This window comes from Physeter macrocephalus, chromosome 19 (genome assembly GCF_002837175.3).
Source record: "Physeter macrocephalus isolate SW-GA chromosome 19, ASM283717v5, whole genome shotgun sequence".
Classification (NCBI taxonomy): domain Eukaryota; kingdom Metazoa; phylum Chordata; class Mammalia; order Artiodactyla; family Physeteridae; genus Physeter; species Physeter macrocephalus.
Genome location: NC_041232.1, coordinates 40362867 through 40379641, shown reverse-complemented (window position 1 = coordinate 40379641; position 16775 = coordinate 40362867). Strand labels below are relative to the sequence as shown.

General features: G+C 41.0%; 1 protein-coding gene and 1 pseudogene across 1 annotated transcript; both read left to right on the top strand.

The window, feature by feature from the left end:
• Positions 1-403: 403 nt before the first annotated feature.
• On the top strand, positions 404-1560 carry LOC102981722 (S-adenosylmethionine decarboxylase proenzyme-like; annotated as a pseudogene).
• Positions 1481-4448, top strand: LOC112064077 (S-adenosylmethionine decarboxylase proenzyme-like). The gene is given in 2 exon segments (XM_024120594.1): positions 1481-1946; positions 1949-4448. Coding segments are annotated over 2 exon segments (912 nt in total). The 3' UTR covers positions 2395-4448.
• The last annotated feature ends 12327 nt before the right edge of the window (positions 4449-16775 follow it).

The following is a 16775-nucleotide window of genomic DNA, read 5'->3' as shown; positions in this document are numbered from 1 at the left end:
GGTAGAGGAAATTGCTTTAAAATTCTTTGAACTAAAAAAATGTTTTAAACTTTGACAATCAGATTATAAGCCAACTAAAACACTTAAATATCTTTACGTTGAATGGCTGAGCAATCGTTATTTTTCTGATTCTAAAAGTCTTTCTTTAGCTCCCACAGTATGGCTGGTGACATTAGCTAGCGCTCGCTCTACTCTCTCTTACGGGGAAACAGCGGACTACAAGAGTCTGAGCTGTATCTGCCCCTATTTCCAACAGACTCACGTTCAACTTTCGCTCACCAAAAAAAGAAAAGAAAAAAAGCCAGGAAAATTTTATTAACCCTTTTTAAAAAAAAAGTTAATATAAAATTATAGCAAAAAAGGAACCTGAACTTTAGTAACACAGCTGGAACAATCCGCAGCGGCGGGAGAAGAGATTTAATTTAGTTGATTTTCTGTAGTTGTTGGTTGTTCGCTAGTCTCACGTTGATGGAAGATGCACATTTTTTTGAAGGGACCGAGAAGCTGCTGGAGGTTTGGTTCTCCAGGCAGCAACCCGACGCAAACCAAGGATCTGGGGATCTTCTCACCATCCCAAGATCCGAGTGGGAAATACTTTTGAAGGATGTGCAATGTTCAATCATAAGTGTGACAAAAACTGACAAGCAGGAAGCTATGTACTCAGTGAGAGTAGCATGTTTGTCTCCAAGAAACGTATCATTTTGAAGACATGTGGTACCACCCTCTTGCTGAAAGCACTGGTTCCCCTGTTGAAACTTGGTAGGGATTACAATGGGTTTGACTCAATTCAAAGCTTCTTTTATTCTGGTAAGAATTTCACGAAGCCTTCTCACCAAGGGTACCCACACCAGAATTTCCAGGAAGAAACAGAGTTTCTTAATGCAATTTTCCCAAATGGAGCAGCATATCGTATGGGACGCATGAATTCTGATTGTTGGTACTTGTATACTTTGGATTTCCCAGAAAGTCGGGTAATCCATCAGCCAGATCAAACCCTGGAAATTCTGACGAGTGAGCTTGACCCAGCGTTATGGACCAGTTCTACATGAAAGATGGTGTTACTGCAAAGGATATCACTCGTGAGAGTGGAATTCGTGACCTGATACCAGGTTCTGTCATTGATGCCACACTGTTCAATCCTTGTGGGTATTCAATGAATGGAATGAAATCGGATGGAACTTATTGGACTATTCACATCACTCCAGAACCAGAATTTTCTTATGTTAGCTTTGAAACAAACTTAAGTCAGACCTCCTATGATGACCTGATCAGGAAACTTATGGAAGTCTTCAAGCCAGGAAAATTTGTGACCACCCTGTTTATAACTCAGAGTTCTAAATGTTGCACAGTGCTTTCTTCACCCCAGAAGATTGGAGGTTTTAAACGTCTTGATTGCCGGAGCTCTATGTTCAATGATTACAATTTTGTTTTTACCCGTTTTGCTAAGAAGCAGCAACAACAGCAGAGTTGATTAAGAAAAATGAAGAAAAAACGCAAAAAGAGAACACACACAGAAGAAGGTGGTGGCTGCTTTTTAGATATTGATACCAAGGGTCATTCTTTCCATAACCACCACCTTGTAGTTGCAGAAAGCCCTAGATGTAATGAGAGTGTAATCATTTTGATTTGTATGCATTATTATATCAAGGAGTTAGATATCTTGCATGAATGCTCTCTTCTGGGTAGGGATTACAATGGGTTTGACTCAATTCAAAGCTTCTTTTATTCTGGTAAGAATTTCACGAAGCCTTCTCACCAAGGGTACCCACACCAGAATTTCCAGGAAGAAACAGAGTTTCTTAATGCAATTTTCCCAAATGGAGCAGCATATCGTATGGGACGCATGAATTCTGATTGTTGGTACTTGTATACTTTGGATTTCCCAGAAAGTCGGGTAATCCATCAGCCAGATCAAACCCTGGAAATTCTGACGAGTGAGCTTGACCCAGCGTTATGGACCAGTTCTACATGAAAGATGGTGTTACTGCAAAGGATATCACTCGTGAGAGTGGAATTCGTGACCTGATACCAGGTTCTGTCATTGATGCCACACTGTTCAATCCTTGTGGGTATTCAATGAATGGAATGAAATCGGATGGAACTTATTGGACTATTCACATCACTCCAGAACCAGAATTTTCTTATGTTAGCTTTGAAACAAACTTAAGTCAGACCTCCTATGATGACCTGATCAGGAGAGTTGTGGAAGTCTTCAAGCCAGGAAAATCTGTGACCACCCTGTTTGCAAAACAGAGTTCTAAATGTCGCACAGTGCTTTCTTTGCCCCAGAAGATTGAAGGTTTTAAAGGTCTTGATTTCCAGAGCGCTCTATTCAGTGATTACAATTTTGTTTTTACCAGTTTTGCCAAGAAGCATCAACAACAGCAGAGATGATTAAGAAAAAAGACAAAAAAACGCAAAAAGAGAACACACTTAGAAGAAGGTGGTGGCTGCTTTTTAGATATTGATACCAAGGGCCATGCTTTCCATAACCACCACCTTGTAGTTGCAGAAAGCCCTAGATGTAATGATAGTGTAATCATTTTGAATTGTATGCATTATTATATCAAGGAGTTAGATATCTTGCATGAATGCTCTCTTCTGTGTTTAGGTATCCTATGCCACTCTTGCTGTGAAATTGAAGTGCATGTAGAAAAAACCTTTTACTATATGAAACTTTACAACACTTGTGAAAACAATTCAATTTGCTTTATGCCCAGTGTAATATTTCTCCAGGTATCATCCAAAATTCCGCACAGACAAGGCTTTCGTCCTCATTAGGTGTTGACCTCAGCCTAGCCATCTGGGACCGCTCTATTCAATTGCTACCAGGATTTTGCATCCAGTTACCTCCACTTTCTAGAACATATTCTCTACTAATGTTACTGAAACCAATTTCTACTTCATACAGATGTTTTTGCAGCACCAAAGTTCTTCTTCCACGAGTTGAGTCCTCTACGAAAATGACTGCAGTTATCCATTTCGTGTATTACTATCTCACTGCTTCCTATACTTGTGTTACTTTAATTGATTCGTTCCTCACCATGCTGTCTCCCTACCAACCACAGCCCCTCCATAAAGCAATACACTGTTACACTGTGGGTTTACACTAACCTTACACCCCAGAGGGGGAACGGGGGGATGGACCCTGGGCTTAATTTTCTTTTAAGGTCAAGGGAGTTTGGCATTTTTCATTACCATGAGCTCTTTTGGAATAAGCGGGTGTTGACTAGCAAAGAAGGTATAGATTGATACTAGGGAATATTGGCAGAACTGTATAGAAACTGTATGCCATTCTGTGCCCCCATTAAATGAGATTAGCTTCTCATGAGTACCATGCCTTTATTAACTTGCTAAGTAGTAGCATAAAAGAATTATCACTACATTTGTTAGCAAGGAGATTTAAGATAAAGGTTGTATTGGATTCAACAAGTCAAGTCAGCTCAGATGATTCACCTTAACTTTTACTTTCGTAGCCATTTACACTAATTTCTATTAATAATATGCCATAAACTTTGGTTCAAGGCAGAATCGATGTCTTTGCCATCTTGTGACTTAAAAAGTTCTGTGACTTTGTGATGCATGTGGTAGTGTTCTGACGGTTCCTCTTACTGGTATTTCTTTCACCATGGAGTAGCATCAAGTGATGAATGAGAACAGTTCAGGTCATTCAGACATACTACACAGTGAAGCAGAATGCTATCCATAAAACATAACATACAAAATTCCAAAATGGTCAATGGGAAATGACTAGAAATACGGGCTTAAAAGAGTTGGCATCTTTTAGCTGTATTTGCTAATATAGACGTTTAAGCAGCTGAGAAAAGAGCAAAGCTGACTCAATTTTGTATTTCTTCTTGTCCTCAAACAATTTTTTATCCTTTCTGGATTGATGCAGTGATGTTTTTGTTCCTTCCATATTTATAAATGAAACACTTTTTTTTAGTGTTTCTAAACATAAATTTTACTTGGTTTGAAATCAAGTGGTTGGAACACTTTTGACTTTTAAACATGTTGTTGATTCAAAGCTTCATTGAAGAAGCTTTCAATCAATGGATCAGTCCAATTGTGTAATTAGCGCACAGTATCTAATGTTTGGGGGCTATTATGAGGACCAATGCTCAAAGTGGATTTTGTTCTTGAACAGTATCCCAGTAGATTTGATGAACATTTATTGGCTTGAGGTCTGATTTCTCCCCCCCAATAGATTTAAGATTTCTATTTAATGTTGAAAAACTGCACAAATTTGTATGGAACAGAGCCTAGAAAAATGAAAGCTATAGATTGAATAGTAATCTAAATTAATCCCAGTGTGTATGACAGAGGAGGGAAAATATTGGTGCCATAATTTCTCTCTTCATGGTGTTGGACTTAAATCAGTTGAAATGTATTACTGTACCACACTTTAAGCTTCAGTAAAGGTTTGCTTAATTCATTGTCTAGTGACAAAAATAAATAAATAAATAAATAAAAGTCTCTCTTGAAAAAAAAATAAGCAAATCAGCAATTTTCAATCTAAACTAAAATTTCTAAAATTAACTTTTATTTTTACTTGATGTTTTTTCCTTCCTGAAAATCCATTTTTAAATAGCCACTTCTTTGTCAGTGAATAAACAGAACTTACTGGCTTCCAGGGCTATTTTCTTTCTTTCCTTATTAGTATTTTCCTGCACAAATCCCCACCATGGTTCTGTGGACATCTGCTTGCTGCTTGGTTGAGGTCTCCATTGGTGGAGTCAGAATACAGAGGTGAAAAAGCTAGCCAATTTAAGCCTTAACAAATGTGCAACACCGCACTGTTAAAAGGGTAGATGGCTATTGAGAGAGAGATAGAAAGACATCAAAATAGAGCATATCAGGATAAATCAGCAATAGTTAATGTAGTCTAAGATGCATGGCATTTACTACTGAATTATATAATCCCATAATTTTAGGTCCATGGACACTTCAAACAAAGAAAACTATATGTTTCTAACACTCGGGGGAGAAAAGATAACATAAAATATAACACCAAGAGAAAATAATTATACGTGGTAGAAACCCGTGGAAGAGTGAGATGAATAAGGAAGCGGGTGGACATCAGTCTTTACCCTGGAGCCTCTCCCTTCAGTCAACTAGGCTGGGCCTCTTGGAACTGCTGGTGCAGTTGCAGAATATTCATGAGACCCGTTATTTCAGGCTGTTTGCGGTTTTGTATCTTTACAAATAAATACTCTGCATGTCCCAAAATAAGCTCTCGTGTTGGAGATGGCAGCACACCCAGAGCAAAGACCAGGCCCACAGACTGCGAGCCCACAGCTGAGCGCCAATCACGCAGCACGGCTGCTGCTGAAGTTAAAAGGGAGTGTTCCCTGCCTCTGCCCATCTCCACGCACCTAGCTCCACACTTCTAGACAAATGTAGCTGCCCAGAGTGTATGCAGAGGCCGTGGAGAAAGATGGTGGAGGCCCTATGCTCCCACGACCTCACCAGAACTGCTTTCATGAAGCACACCAATGACGGAGAGCCCAATCTCTGGGCAGTCTTCAGCATCTTTCTTTTCCTCTCTCGACCACATGCTCCTTAGAACCGTCTTCACCTGGGGGCTTCAGGACACCATCTTCACTTGGGACTCTTCTGACTTCTCTGAATCCATGGGCTCCGTCTTTGGGGTTCCTTCTCACACCCCCCCTTGAATGTTGATGTTCCCCAGGGCATCCTACTCAATGTGGGTTCAAGAGCCAGTCCCATGGGCACTGTTAGAAATGCAAATGCTCAGAATGATGCTTTGAGAGTGAGTCTACCTTCCAACATCTCCAGTGGGATGCCACCTCTCTCTCCCTACTGTCTTAGTCCATGACCTGATTATCTCTCATCTGAAATATTAATCAGTCTTTTAGCTGGCCTCCCTAACTCCCTTCTCTCCTCTTCCATCAATTGTTTAAATGCAAATTTTACCGTATGTGGAGTAGGCTGAAGAATGCCACACTCCCCAAGGTGTCTACATTCTATCTCTGGAAACTATGAACATATTATCTTTTTTTTTTAACGTCTTTTTTGGAGTCTAATCGCTTTACAACGTTGTGTTAGTTTCTGCTGTATAACAGTGAATCAGCTATATGTATACGTATATCCCCATATCCCCTCCCTCTTGCGTCTCCCTCCCACCCTCCCTATCCCACCCCTCTAGTGGGACACAAAGCACCCAGCTGATCTCCCTGTGCTATGCGCCTGCTTCCCACTAGCTATCTATTTTACATTTGGTAGTGTATATATGTCCATGCCACTCTCTCACTTTGTCCCAGCTTACCCTTCACCCTCCCCGTGTCCTCAAGTCCATTCTCTAGGTCTGCGTCTTTTGAAAACTATGAATATATTATCTTACATGGAAAAAGGGATATTGCAGATGTGATTAAATTAATAATCTTGACACGGGAAGAATATCCTAGGTTATCCAGGATGGCCGAATATAATGACAAGGGTCGTTATAAGAAGGAGGCAGGAGTATGAGAGTGAGTAGTAGCAGGATGCAACAATGGAAGCAAGAAATTGGAGGGATATGAGGAAGGGACCACAAGCCAAGGAATGCAGGCGACCTCTAGAAGCTGTGAAAAGCATGGAAATGGTTTCTGCCCCAGAGCCTCCTGAAGGAGCACAATTCTACTGACACCTTGATTTTAGATTTCTGACCTTCAGAACTATAAGATAATAAATTTGTGTTACTTTCCACCCCTAAGTTTGTGGCCATTTGTTACAGCAGCAATAGGAAACTAATACGTCATCCCCTTTTGTAAGTCTCTCATACTTACATCTCCCATAAATGCCATTTCCAGTCTCACTGCCTTATCCTCTGGTCCAAGACCTTCTGCCTCTGAAGACCTGAACATGTGTCATTCTCTCTGCCTAGACAGGTTTTCACTACCCCTTTTCATTCTGCCAAACTCCGATCTCACTCCAGGCCCATCTCAAATGTGAAGTTTTCTGCAGGCTTGGGGCGGTGGGGGTGGGGGGATTGGGGGGGGTGGGAGAGGTGTCTAACCGTCTTCTCTCTGCCTGTCACAGCACTCTGTCAATTCTCCAGTATGGCTCATAGGTCTTGAGAGGGAGCCTGTGTAACTGAGGGGTCTTGAGCCTGAGCTTCATTAGAGCCACAGTAAATCTGTTTCTGATTAAGAGGAAAAGGGAAACAAAAATTGTATTTAATATGTTAAAAGCAAAATGTTAAGCAAAAAAAGAAGAGCTCTGGGGAATTTATTTAAGATGCATGCATATACCCTGTAAGTTTTCCTCTGACGAGTGGGAATAATCATGGCATCTTCCTCCTTGGATTATTGTGATAATTACAAATCAAGATAATCCGTATAAAGTGGTTGGCACCACACCACGAACTTAATAAGTACTCAATAATAATAGTATTAACTACTCTTTTTATTAGCATTCAGCTAAAAGTTGCTGACATTTATTGAACTTTTATACACCCCAGGTACTGTTTCGTGCTTTGTATATAGTCACTTATTTAATCCTCATCTATCCTCTCAAGTAGATACTATTATTATCATCCCTACAGATGAGACAACTGAGGCAGAGAGAAGTTAAGTGGCTTGCCCAAGGACAAACATTAAAAAACAGAGCTGAGATTCGAACCCCAGCAGCCTGACTTGTACATGAAACCACTGTGCTACATAATTTATTGATTCTAAGATGTGCATTTTGTTTTCCACAGGATGGTCTTACAATAAATGATTGTCATAGTTTAACTGGTCACATTCTTTTTTGTGAGTGAGGGACATAAAATATGTCTTAAAATTGATGTCTTCTTGGATTCTATGAAATAGAGTGTATTGCTTCATTACAGAGTCAACGTGGAGAAGCTCTGATTTCTACTGAAAGTCTCAAACAAAAGGCCCCTTCACGATCCAGAAGAGTAAGACCAATGATAGAGACCAGAGTATGGGAATTTGCAAGGCCTGAAAACTTTCTTTCGTTGTCAGGAGGAGGCCCAGGGGTAGGAGACTCACCCTCCTGTTCAGCTGGGTAGCAGAGGAGAGCCTTGCGGGGCGGGGCTAGGTCAAGGTAGCCCCTACCCCCCCAGGACAGGGTGCCTTCCTCCTCACCTAGAAGGTGTGGATATGTGAGATTCCTGGAATGCATTCTCACCAATAAAGTTGAAAGACTGGCCAAAGTTCACAATAACAAAAGCCCAGAAGCAAATTAAGGGTCTGGTAAACTCTCCTTAATTAGAGACCATCTCCTGGAAAAAGGACCAGGGCTTATCAAGACTTCCTTATAACAATACTAATGTCTCTAATCAAGGTTGTACTTAAGCTAATAGATGGTTAGTAAGAGATGTCTAAGCAGAACTGCTGTTATTTGATGATAAGGAAATTACATGCAGCCTAAATTCATGATCTTTCCTTTTCTAGGAGTCCTGAAGACTGAAAGTATAGAACAGGGAACAGCCTAAGACTATAATTCAAGTCTAATATTCATAAACCTCACAGCCTCTCACAGACCTTTCTCCAGGTATTTGTGGACTGACTGTAAGAATGAATCAGTGGAAGAACGAATCAATGAGATGAGATGAACAGCAATATTCTCAGAAATCCAGGATGGAAGAGGGTTTAGAGGAGACTGTTCAGAGTCAGGTGTTCTGAGATCATTGCTGGTCTCAGGAGCAGGGACATCTGGTTGACCTGAGAGTCTAGGAGCGGGGTCATGTTCACAACTGCAACAGATTATATACTGGACCCAAGTGTAAGTTCAAGACCTCCAGAATGTTCTCAGGCCCTAAAAACTCCAGGAAAGCCCAAATATTTTGTATACACTTGGAATAGACTGAAAGATGGGGGAAAAAAAAAACTTCTCGCTGGTTTGGGGCTAAGCTGTTCTGCGGGACTGGGAAGTAGTGCCAGGCATTTCTGGAAAGAACACCCTTTGTAAAAGCTCGGAGTCAAACGCAGAGGTTGACTTCAGCTTACTTGGATGACTTGAAGAATGAGCAGAGTCTTGATGCAGTGGTTGGGGCCGACAGAGAGGAAGATAAGGGGGAAGAAAGCCTAAGAATGATAAAGACACTTTGATTTCCAGTTAAAAGGGAATGAGGGGCAACAGTCATGCTTCTAAGAAGGTAAATGGAAGGAAGGAAGGAAGGGAGGGAGGGAGGAAGGGAGAGAGCGAGGGATGGGAGGGGAGAGTTCCCCACAGAATGAAGAAGATTGTTCTAGAAGCCCAAGGTAGCAACTTACTGTGACTTTTGCTACCCAGGAACAAGCACCCTTCACCCTTTCACCCCTTCCCCCATCTCAACAGCCCAAGTTGTATATGTCTCATAGGGGAAAATGCTACAAAAATAAAAAAGTCATTAGGTTTCAAAGCTCAATCATCCAGAAGACTCCTTTAAATATTACCAAAATAGGCATACACCGAGTCACTGAACAATAACTTGAGTTGTTAAAACAAATAATAATAATAACAACAAAGATTCTCTGGGGTTTTTCCCTAGGAAGCATTCTAGGTGCCACCGGGGAGGTGATATACTGATGCCTTATGAACGACTCCTTCTCGGTATGACTTGCTTGGGGGTGGGCTGGCGAGGAGAGGATTCATCGTCTTACAGGCCGGGTACAGTGGACAGCTGGAACCCCACCAGAGCCAGGTTTGCTGTGGTAATTGAGGGTGACTCCCAAGAGAAAGTCTGTAACGGTGAACTTGAGAGAAAAGGGCAAAATCCAGGAATAAGAAGAAAATGGTTAATAGCAAAGCTGAAGGGCAAAGAGAAACTCAACGTTCAGAGTCAACTGGGGGCGAGTTAAGGCGCCGTGTAGAGGGGCTCAAGGTCTCCGTGCTTCTGAGCGCAAAACCGGAGTCTGCAAGAGACAGGGAAATGGGAGACTGCTAGACAGAAAAGTGTATAGATTTATGAAAGCGGCCTTGAAAAACCGCACACTTTATCAGAAACTAATGAAACAGAAGAATCCTCCCCCTCTTCTGCCCTATTACCGTCGCTAATCAAAAGAACTGACGAATAAAATGGAAGATCGTGAAATTCTGAAGGAGGAAGAAAAAAAAAAAGAAAGAAAAGACAGACAGGGAGGGTTAGGTAAGGGGAGGAAGAGCATCCCACATTTGAAGACAGAATCCTACAGGTAAGACTGGGGGCGAGAGTTTCCAATAACAGGGAAGGGTGAAAATGGCAGAGAAGATATGAAATATCGTATTTGTGTTTGTTCTGTACTGCAAATGAGGATCTTCCTGCCTCAGGGACAATTTTCACAGAAAGCAAGACGGACTGTGAGGGAGGATGGGGGCTCTTTCCGCGTGCACCCTGCAGCCCCCATCAGGCTGCTCAGCTCCGGTCCACAGCGCCCACCAGGGGCTGCACCGCGCACTGCAGCCACGAAGAGGCCCGGCTCTGACCACCGTGGGTCCTTCACAGACTGAAGCATTCACCCGGGACCCAACCACAGCTTGAACACACACACCCACGAAGGCGTCTCCTCTTTTGTCAGCAGCTAGTATAGTTCTCTGCTTCTTTTCCCCTGCTCACTCCAGTCCATGCTACATTCTGATAAATCTGGAAAATTCAATCTTCTCTGCCCTTCTTATCACCCCAAGGAGGCCTCAGACTGCATCGCAGGCTGACTCTGAACTATTACACGGGATGTTAAATGACCCACCTTGGCGGCCCCCCACCCCACCCAAATTCTCTCAAACCCACGGCTCAGCTGCTCCGATCACATGGTCTGTGTCTCCTCTGCTCTGCCAGCTTGCTTCTCCCTACTTGTCCAAATACCTCATGTCTTTTAAGATTCACCTCTTTTTTTTTCCCCCACAGCTTTATTGAGATATAGTTCACATACCATATAGTTCACTAGTTTAAAGTGTACAGGCATTTAGTACATTCACAATGTTGGGCAAAAACCACCAATATCTAATTCCAGAATATTTTTATCACCCCCAAAAGGAAACTCAAATCCATTCATAGTTATTCTCTTCTCAGGACCATCCACACACCATCCCCTGGCAGCCATAAATCTGCTCTGATCTCTATGGATGATTCACCTATTCTGGACGTTTCACATAAATGGAATCATATGATATGTGATTTTTGTGCCTGGCTTCTTTCGCTTAGATTTCAAGGTTCACCCATGTTTTAGCGTGTATCAGTACTTCATTCTTTTCTATTACTGAATAATATTTCACTGTGTGGCTACACGACATTATGTTCATCCATTCATCAGCTGATGGACATCTGGGTTGTCTCCACTTTTGGGCTATTAAGAATAATGATACTCTGAATGTTTGTATACAAGTTTGTGTGTATATATGTTTTCACTTCTCTTGGAGTGGAATAGCTAGGTCATATGGTAACTCCATGTTTAATATTTTGAAAACCTGCCAGACTGTTTTCCAGAGTGGCTGCACTATTTTACATTCCCACAAGCAATGCACGAGGGCTCCAATTTCTCCACATCCTTGACAACTCTTGTGATTTTTTAAGATTCACCTTGAACAAGAAACACACTTATATAGCCAATTTGTTGATCTCACTATGTGCCAGAGTCTGTGCTTAGTGACCTATATGTGTTATCTTGTTTAATCTTTAAAACACCCTGAGAAACAAATATTTTCTTCTTTTCGCAAATGAGGTGATCAAGGATTAGAATTTAGTGACCAGAGAAAAACTACTGGTAGTGGTTCCAGGACTCATTCCTATCTGCTGCCTCCAAAGCCCACTTTCAAATACTACCCTAGGGAGCCCCCCAAGATGCCTTTCCAAGCCAAACCCAGCCCCTAGGACCATTTCTTCTGAAACGAGAGCTACTTGGTAACGGCTTGCATACCACCTTGCATTGTTCTCTGGTTGTTTACTGTATAAAACATTATTTTCCCAACTAGACAGTAAACACTGTTGGCTGGAACTTCTTTCCCTCCATTTTGTACTGGGGAAATAAAATGTTTAATTAACACTTAATGAGTTGACAAAAACTTTTGAGAATTTTTTGTTTGCTTTCTTTATTCTGAAAGGTGAGGGATACGTTGAAGACATACGATTTCCCTTTCAGCTTGTTTCCATGATGTTTGAGTGAAGCAAGAAGGAATAGACCATGACGATGACCATCCTCAAACTCACATACCCCTAGACACTGTGGAAATTTGTGTTTCAGAGAGTGTCACCTGTTTTTTTTTTTAAAAAAACAAGACTTTATAATAGAAAGCCTTGGCTTTTTCCCTTCGGAACCCAACACACACACACACACACACACACACACACACACACACCCTACCCCATATATACACACACACTCCAGGCATACACATGTATATATATGTACATACACATGAGCATTTTTTGCACATGTATTACTTACCAGGGACTTTATATAAGTTATCTCTTATTCATCTAACACAACTGCAAGGTAGGTATTAATGACTCCCATTTTATACATAAGCAAACTGCTGTACCCAAGTTCATTTGACCAAGGCTACACAGCTAGTCAATGACAGAACAGACTTTGGCCACTAAGCTGATGTTCTTTTCACTACACCATATGCCTCTCTCAGATGTCCAAGAAGGAGGCATGTAGCTTGGTCTTGGAGCTTCACTAATTCGTCTCCTTATCTTCTTTCAGCACTTACCCCATGGCCGCCACAACCCACCCCGCAAAGTCCAGCTCGGTGTAATCTAGTTCTGCGTTCCCATCACTGCACCCTCCACAACCAAACATCCTGATCAAACCCCAGAGATTTGCATAAAAACATTCTGGGAAAAAGAGCAGGTGCAGTTTGGATTTATGGGCCTGGGGCTTCCGGTTTTGATGCACTAGGACTAGACGTTGTTCAAGTAAACTCCTTTTATTGATTGATTGATTGATTGATTTTGCCGTGCCGGTGGCTTGAGGGCTCTTAGTTCCCCGACCAGGGATCGAACCTGGGGCCCTGGCAGTGAGAGCACTGAGTCCTAACCACTGGACCACCTGGGAATTCCCCATGTAAACTCTTAAAAACATGCGCAGCCTCAATGGATTCCAAAGTGTTACCCAATAAACACTGTGGGAAGGAAAAATAATAAATTCCACAAGTTAAAATGAGGTCAGCTTGACCACGTTCTCATTAGTTACGTCTCCTAGACAAATGGGAATGAGGACCATCGAAAGAACCTTCAACTAAATCTAGATAGCTTGTTTTTAATCCAGTGTGACATTAGTCACTTATTTCCCTGGGCTTCTGTTTCTTCTACTATTAAAAAAAAAAGTTTGATTGAATTACATGATCCTGGAAGTCCCCTTTAAATATGAAATTATATGATTCTTTAATAATGAGCAAGGGCCTCTCTGGGGGGAAGAGGATCAAGAACAAGATAATTTACCTGGAGTCTACAGATGTGCTTCAAGGGGACAAGAACCCTCACAGAGGAAAGGCAGAAAATTTTGGGAGTTCTTATTGGAAGAGAGAGGATTCCTGGTTTCCTTGGATTCTCAATAGAATCAGTAACCTGCCAAATCTGCCAAGTACTGGCTGCAGACTGGGACTCAAAAGTGGTTGTGGAAAACTCTTTCCCCCAGAGGACTGAATTCATGTGGAGGGCAACTTCAAAGTCCTCTCCTTAACCGCTTACAAATACATAGCTCAAGACAATTCCCTGGCGGTCCAGTGGTTAGGACTCGGTGCTTTCACTGCTGTAGCCCAGGTTCAATCCCTGGTTGGGGAACTAAGATCCCGCAAGACAAAGAACATGGACTTAGCTGAGCTCTCTAAATGTTCCTCCTCTAAGGAGATGAGTTAGATTAGCAATGCTCGTGTGTTATGAAGAGAACATAAGTCACAGGGTAGGGACTCCCCTGGTGGTCCTGTGGTTAAGATTTCGCCTTCCAATGCAGGGGATGTGGGTTTGATCTCTGGTCGAGGAGCCAAGATTCCACATGCCTCACGGCCAGAAAACCAAAACATAAAACAGAAGCAATTTTGTAACAAAGTCAATAACAACTTCAAAAAATAGTCCACGTCAAAAAAAATCTTAAAAATAAAAAAATAAGTCATGGGGTATAATTAGGAAATATAGTCAATAATATTGGAACAACTTTGTATGGTGATCAGTCTTATTGCTGTGATCATTTCATAATGCATAAAAATATTGAGTAACTATGTTGTACACCTGATACAAATATAATATTGTCTGTTAATTATAACTAATTTTTTAATGTCCTTACATGACAGTTTTTGACGCAGATTTTCACCATCACATGACAAATTTGCTGGGTGAGCCTTTTCAGGGCTGGGATCCTGGAAATCTACAGGGGATTTTTATCCATGTTGGAGGGGATCATTCTTCATTCATTACAATGTTAGAGATTCATATACTAGCTATACTCCTTTGTGCATAATCCTAAGGAAAGTCTAGATTTGGCTTTAAACTCTGTCTTTTGGATTTTAGTTTATCTCTATAGATAAATAATAGATTGGATCTGAGAGGCAATTAAACTTACAAATTCGGAAGACGGGAACGCTGAATCGGGTAAGAGTGAGACTTGACGTCAGTGGCTGGATGCAGGAATGGGCCAGTGTGTGAGAGTAAACAAATGCCTGAAGCAACAACATCAAGGGAGTTGTTGACAAGAAAATCCTAATAAAAGGAAGTGATAACATGAGGAAGAATAAATCCATTTTCTATTATTTCAGCCGTGTGGCTGACAGGGCCTTGGTGCTCTGGCCAGGTGTCAGGCCAGAGCCTCTGAGGTGGGAGAGCTGAGTTCAGACATTGGATCACCAGAGACCTCCTGGCCCCACGTAATATCAATCGGCGAGAGCTCTCCCTGAGATCTCCGTTTCAATGCTAAGACCTCCAATCAACGACCAGCAAGCTCCAGTGCTGGACACCCTATGCCAAACAACTAGTAAAACAGGAACACAACCCCACCCATTAGCAGAGAGGCTGCCTAAAATCATACTAAGTTCACAAACACCCCAAAACACACCATAAGATGTGGTCCTGCCCACCAGAAAGACAAGATCCGGCCTCATCCACCAGAACACAGGCACCAGTCGCCTCCACCAGAAAGCCTACACAACCCACTAAACCAACATTACCCACTGGGGGCAGACACCAAAAACAACAGGAACTACAAGCCTGCAGCCTGTGAAAAGGAGACCCCAACACAGTAAATTAAGCAAAATGAGAAGACAGAAAAATATGCAGCAGATGAAGAAGCAAGGTAAAAACCCACCAGACCAAACAAATGAAGAGGAAATAGGCAGTCTACCTGAAAAGGAATTCAGAGTAATGATAGTAAAGATGATCCAGAATCTTGGAAATAGAATGAAGAGAATACAAGAAACGTTTAACATGGACCTAGAAGAAATAAAGAGCAAACAAACAATAATGAAAAACACAATAAATGAAATTTAAAACTCTCTAGAAGGAATCAATACCAGAATAACTGAGGCAGAAGAACGGATAACTGACCTGGAAGATAAAATAGTGGCAATAACTACCACAGACCAGGATAAAGAAAAAGGAATGAAAAGAATTGAGGACAGTCTCAGAGAGCTCTGGGACACCATTAAACACACCAACATTCGAATTATAGGGGTCCTAGAAGAAGAAGAGAAAAAGAAAGGGACTGAGAAAATACTTGAAGAGATTATAGTTAAAAACTTCACTAATATGCGAAAGGAAATAGTCAATCAAGTCCAGGAAGCACAGAGAGTCCCATACAGGATAAATCCAAGGAGAAATACACCAAGACACATATTAATCAAATGATCAAAAATTAAATACAAAAAAATATATATTAAAAGCAGCAAGGGAAAAGCAACAAATAAAATTCAATGGAATCCCTAAAAGGTTAACAGCTGATCTTTCAGCAGAAACTCTGAAAGCCAGAAAGGAGTGGCAGGACATATTTAAAGTGATGAAAGGGAAAAACCTACAAGCAAGATTACTCTACCCAGCAAGGATCTCATTCAGATTCAACAGAGAAATTAAAATCTTTACAGACAAGCAAGAGCTAAGAGAATTCAGCACCACAAAAACAGCTTTACAACAAATGCTAAAGGAACTTCTCTAGGCAGGAAACACAAGAGAAGGAAAAGACCTACAAAAACAAATCCATAACAATTAAGAAAATGGTAATTGGAACATACATATCAATAATTACCTTAAAAGTAAATGGATTAAATGCTCCAACCAAAAGACACAGGCTTGCTGAATGGATACAAAAACAAGATCCATATATATGCTGTCTATAAGAGACCCATTTCAGACCTAGGTCAAGCCTTGGTAAATTTAAGAAAATTGAAATCATATTAAGTATCTTTTCCTACCACAACACTATGAGACAAGATATCAGTTACAGGAAAAAAACTATAAAAAATACAAACACATGGAGGCTAAACAATACACTACTAAATAACCAAGAGATCACTGAAGAAAACAAAGAGGAAATCAAAAAATACCTAGAAACTAATGACAATGAAAACATGATGGCCCAAAAGCTATGGGATGCAGCAAAAGCAGTTCTAAGAGGGAAGTTTATAGCAATACAATCCTACCTTAAGAAACAAGAAAAATCTCAAATAAACAACCTAACCTTACACCTAAAGCAATTAGAGAAAGAAAGAAAAAAAAACACTAAAGTTAGCAGAAGGAAAGAAATAAAGATAAGATCAGAAATAAATGAAAAAGAAATGAAGGAAACAATAGCAAAGATCAATAAAACTAAAAACTGGTTCTTTGAGAAGATAAACAAAATTGATAAACCATTAGCCAGACTCATCAAGAAAAAGAGGGAGAAGAC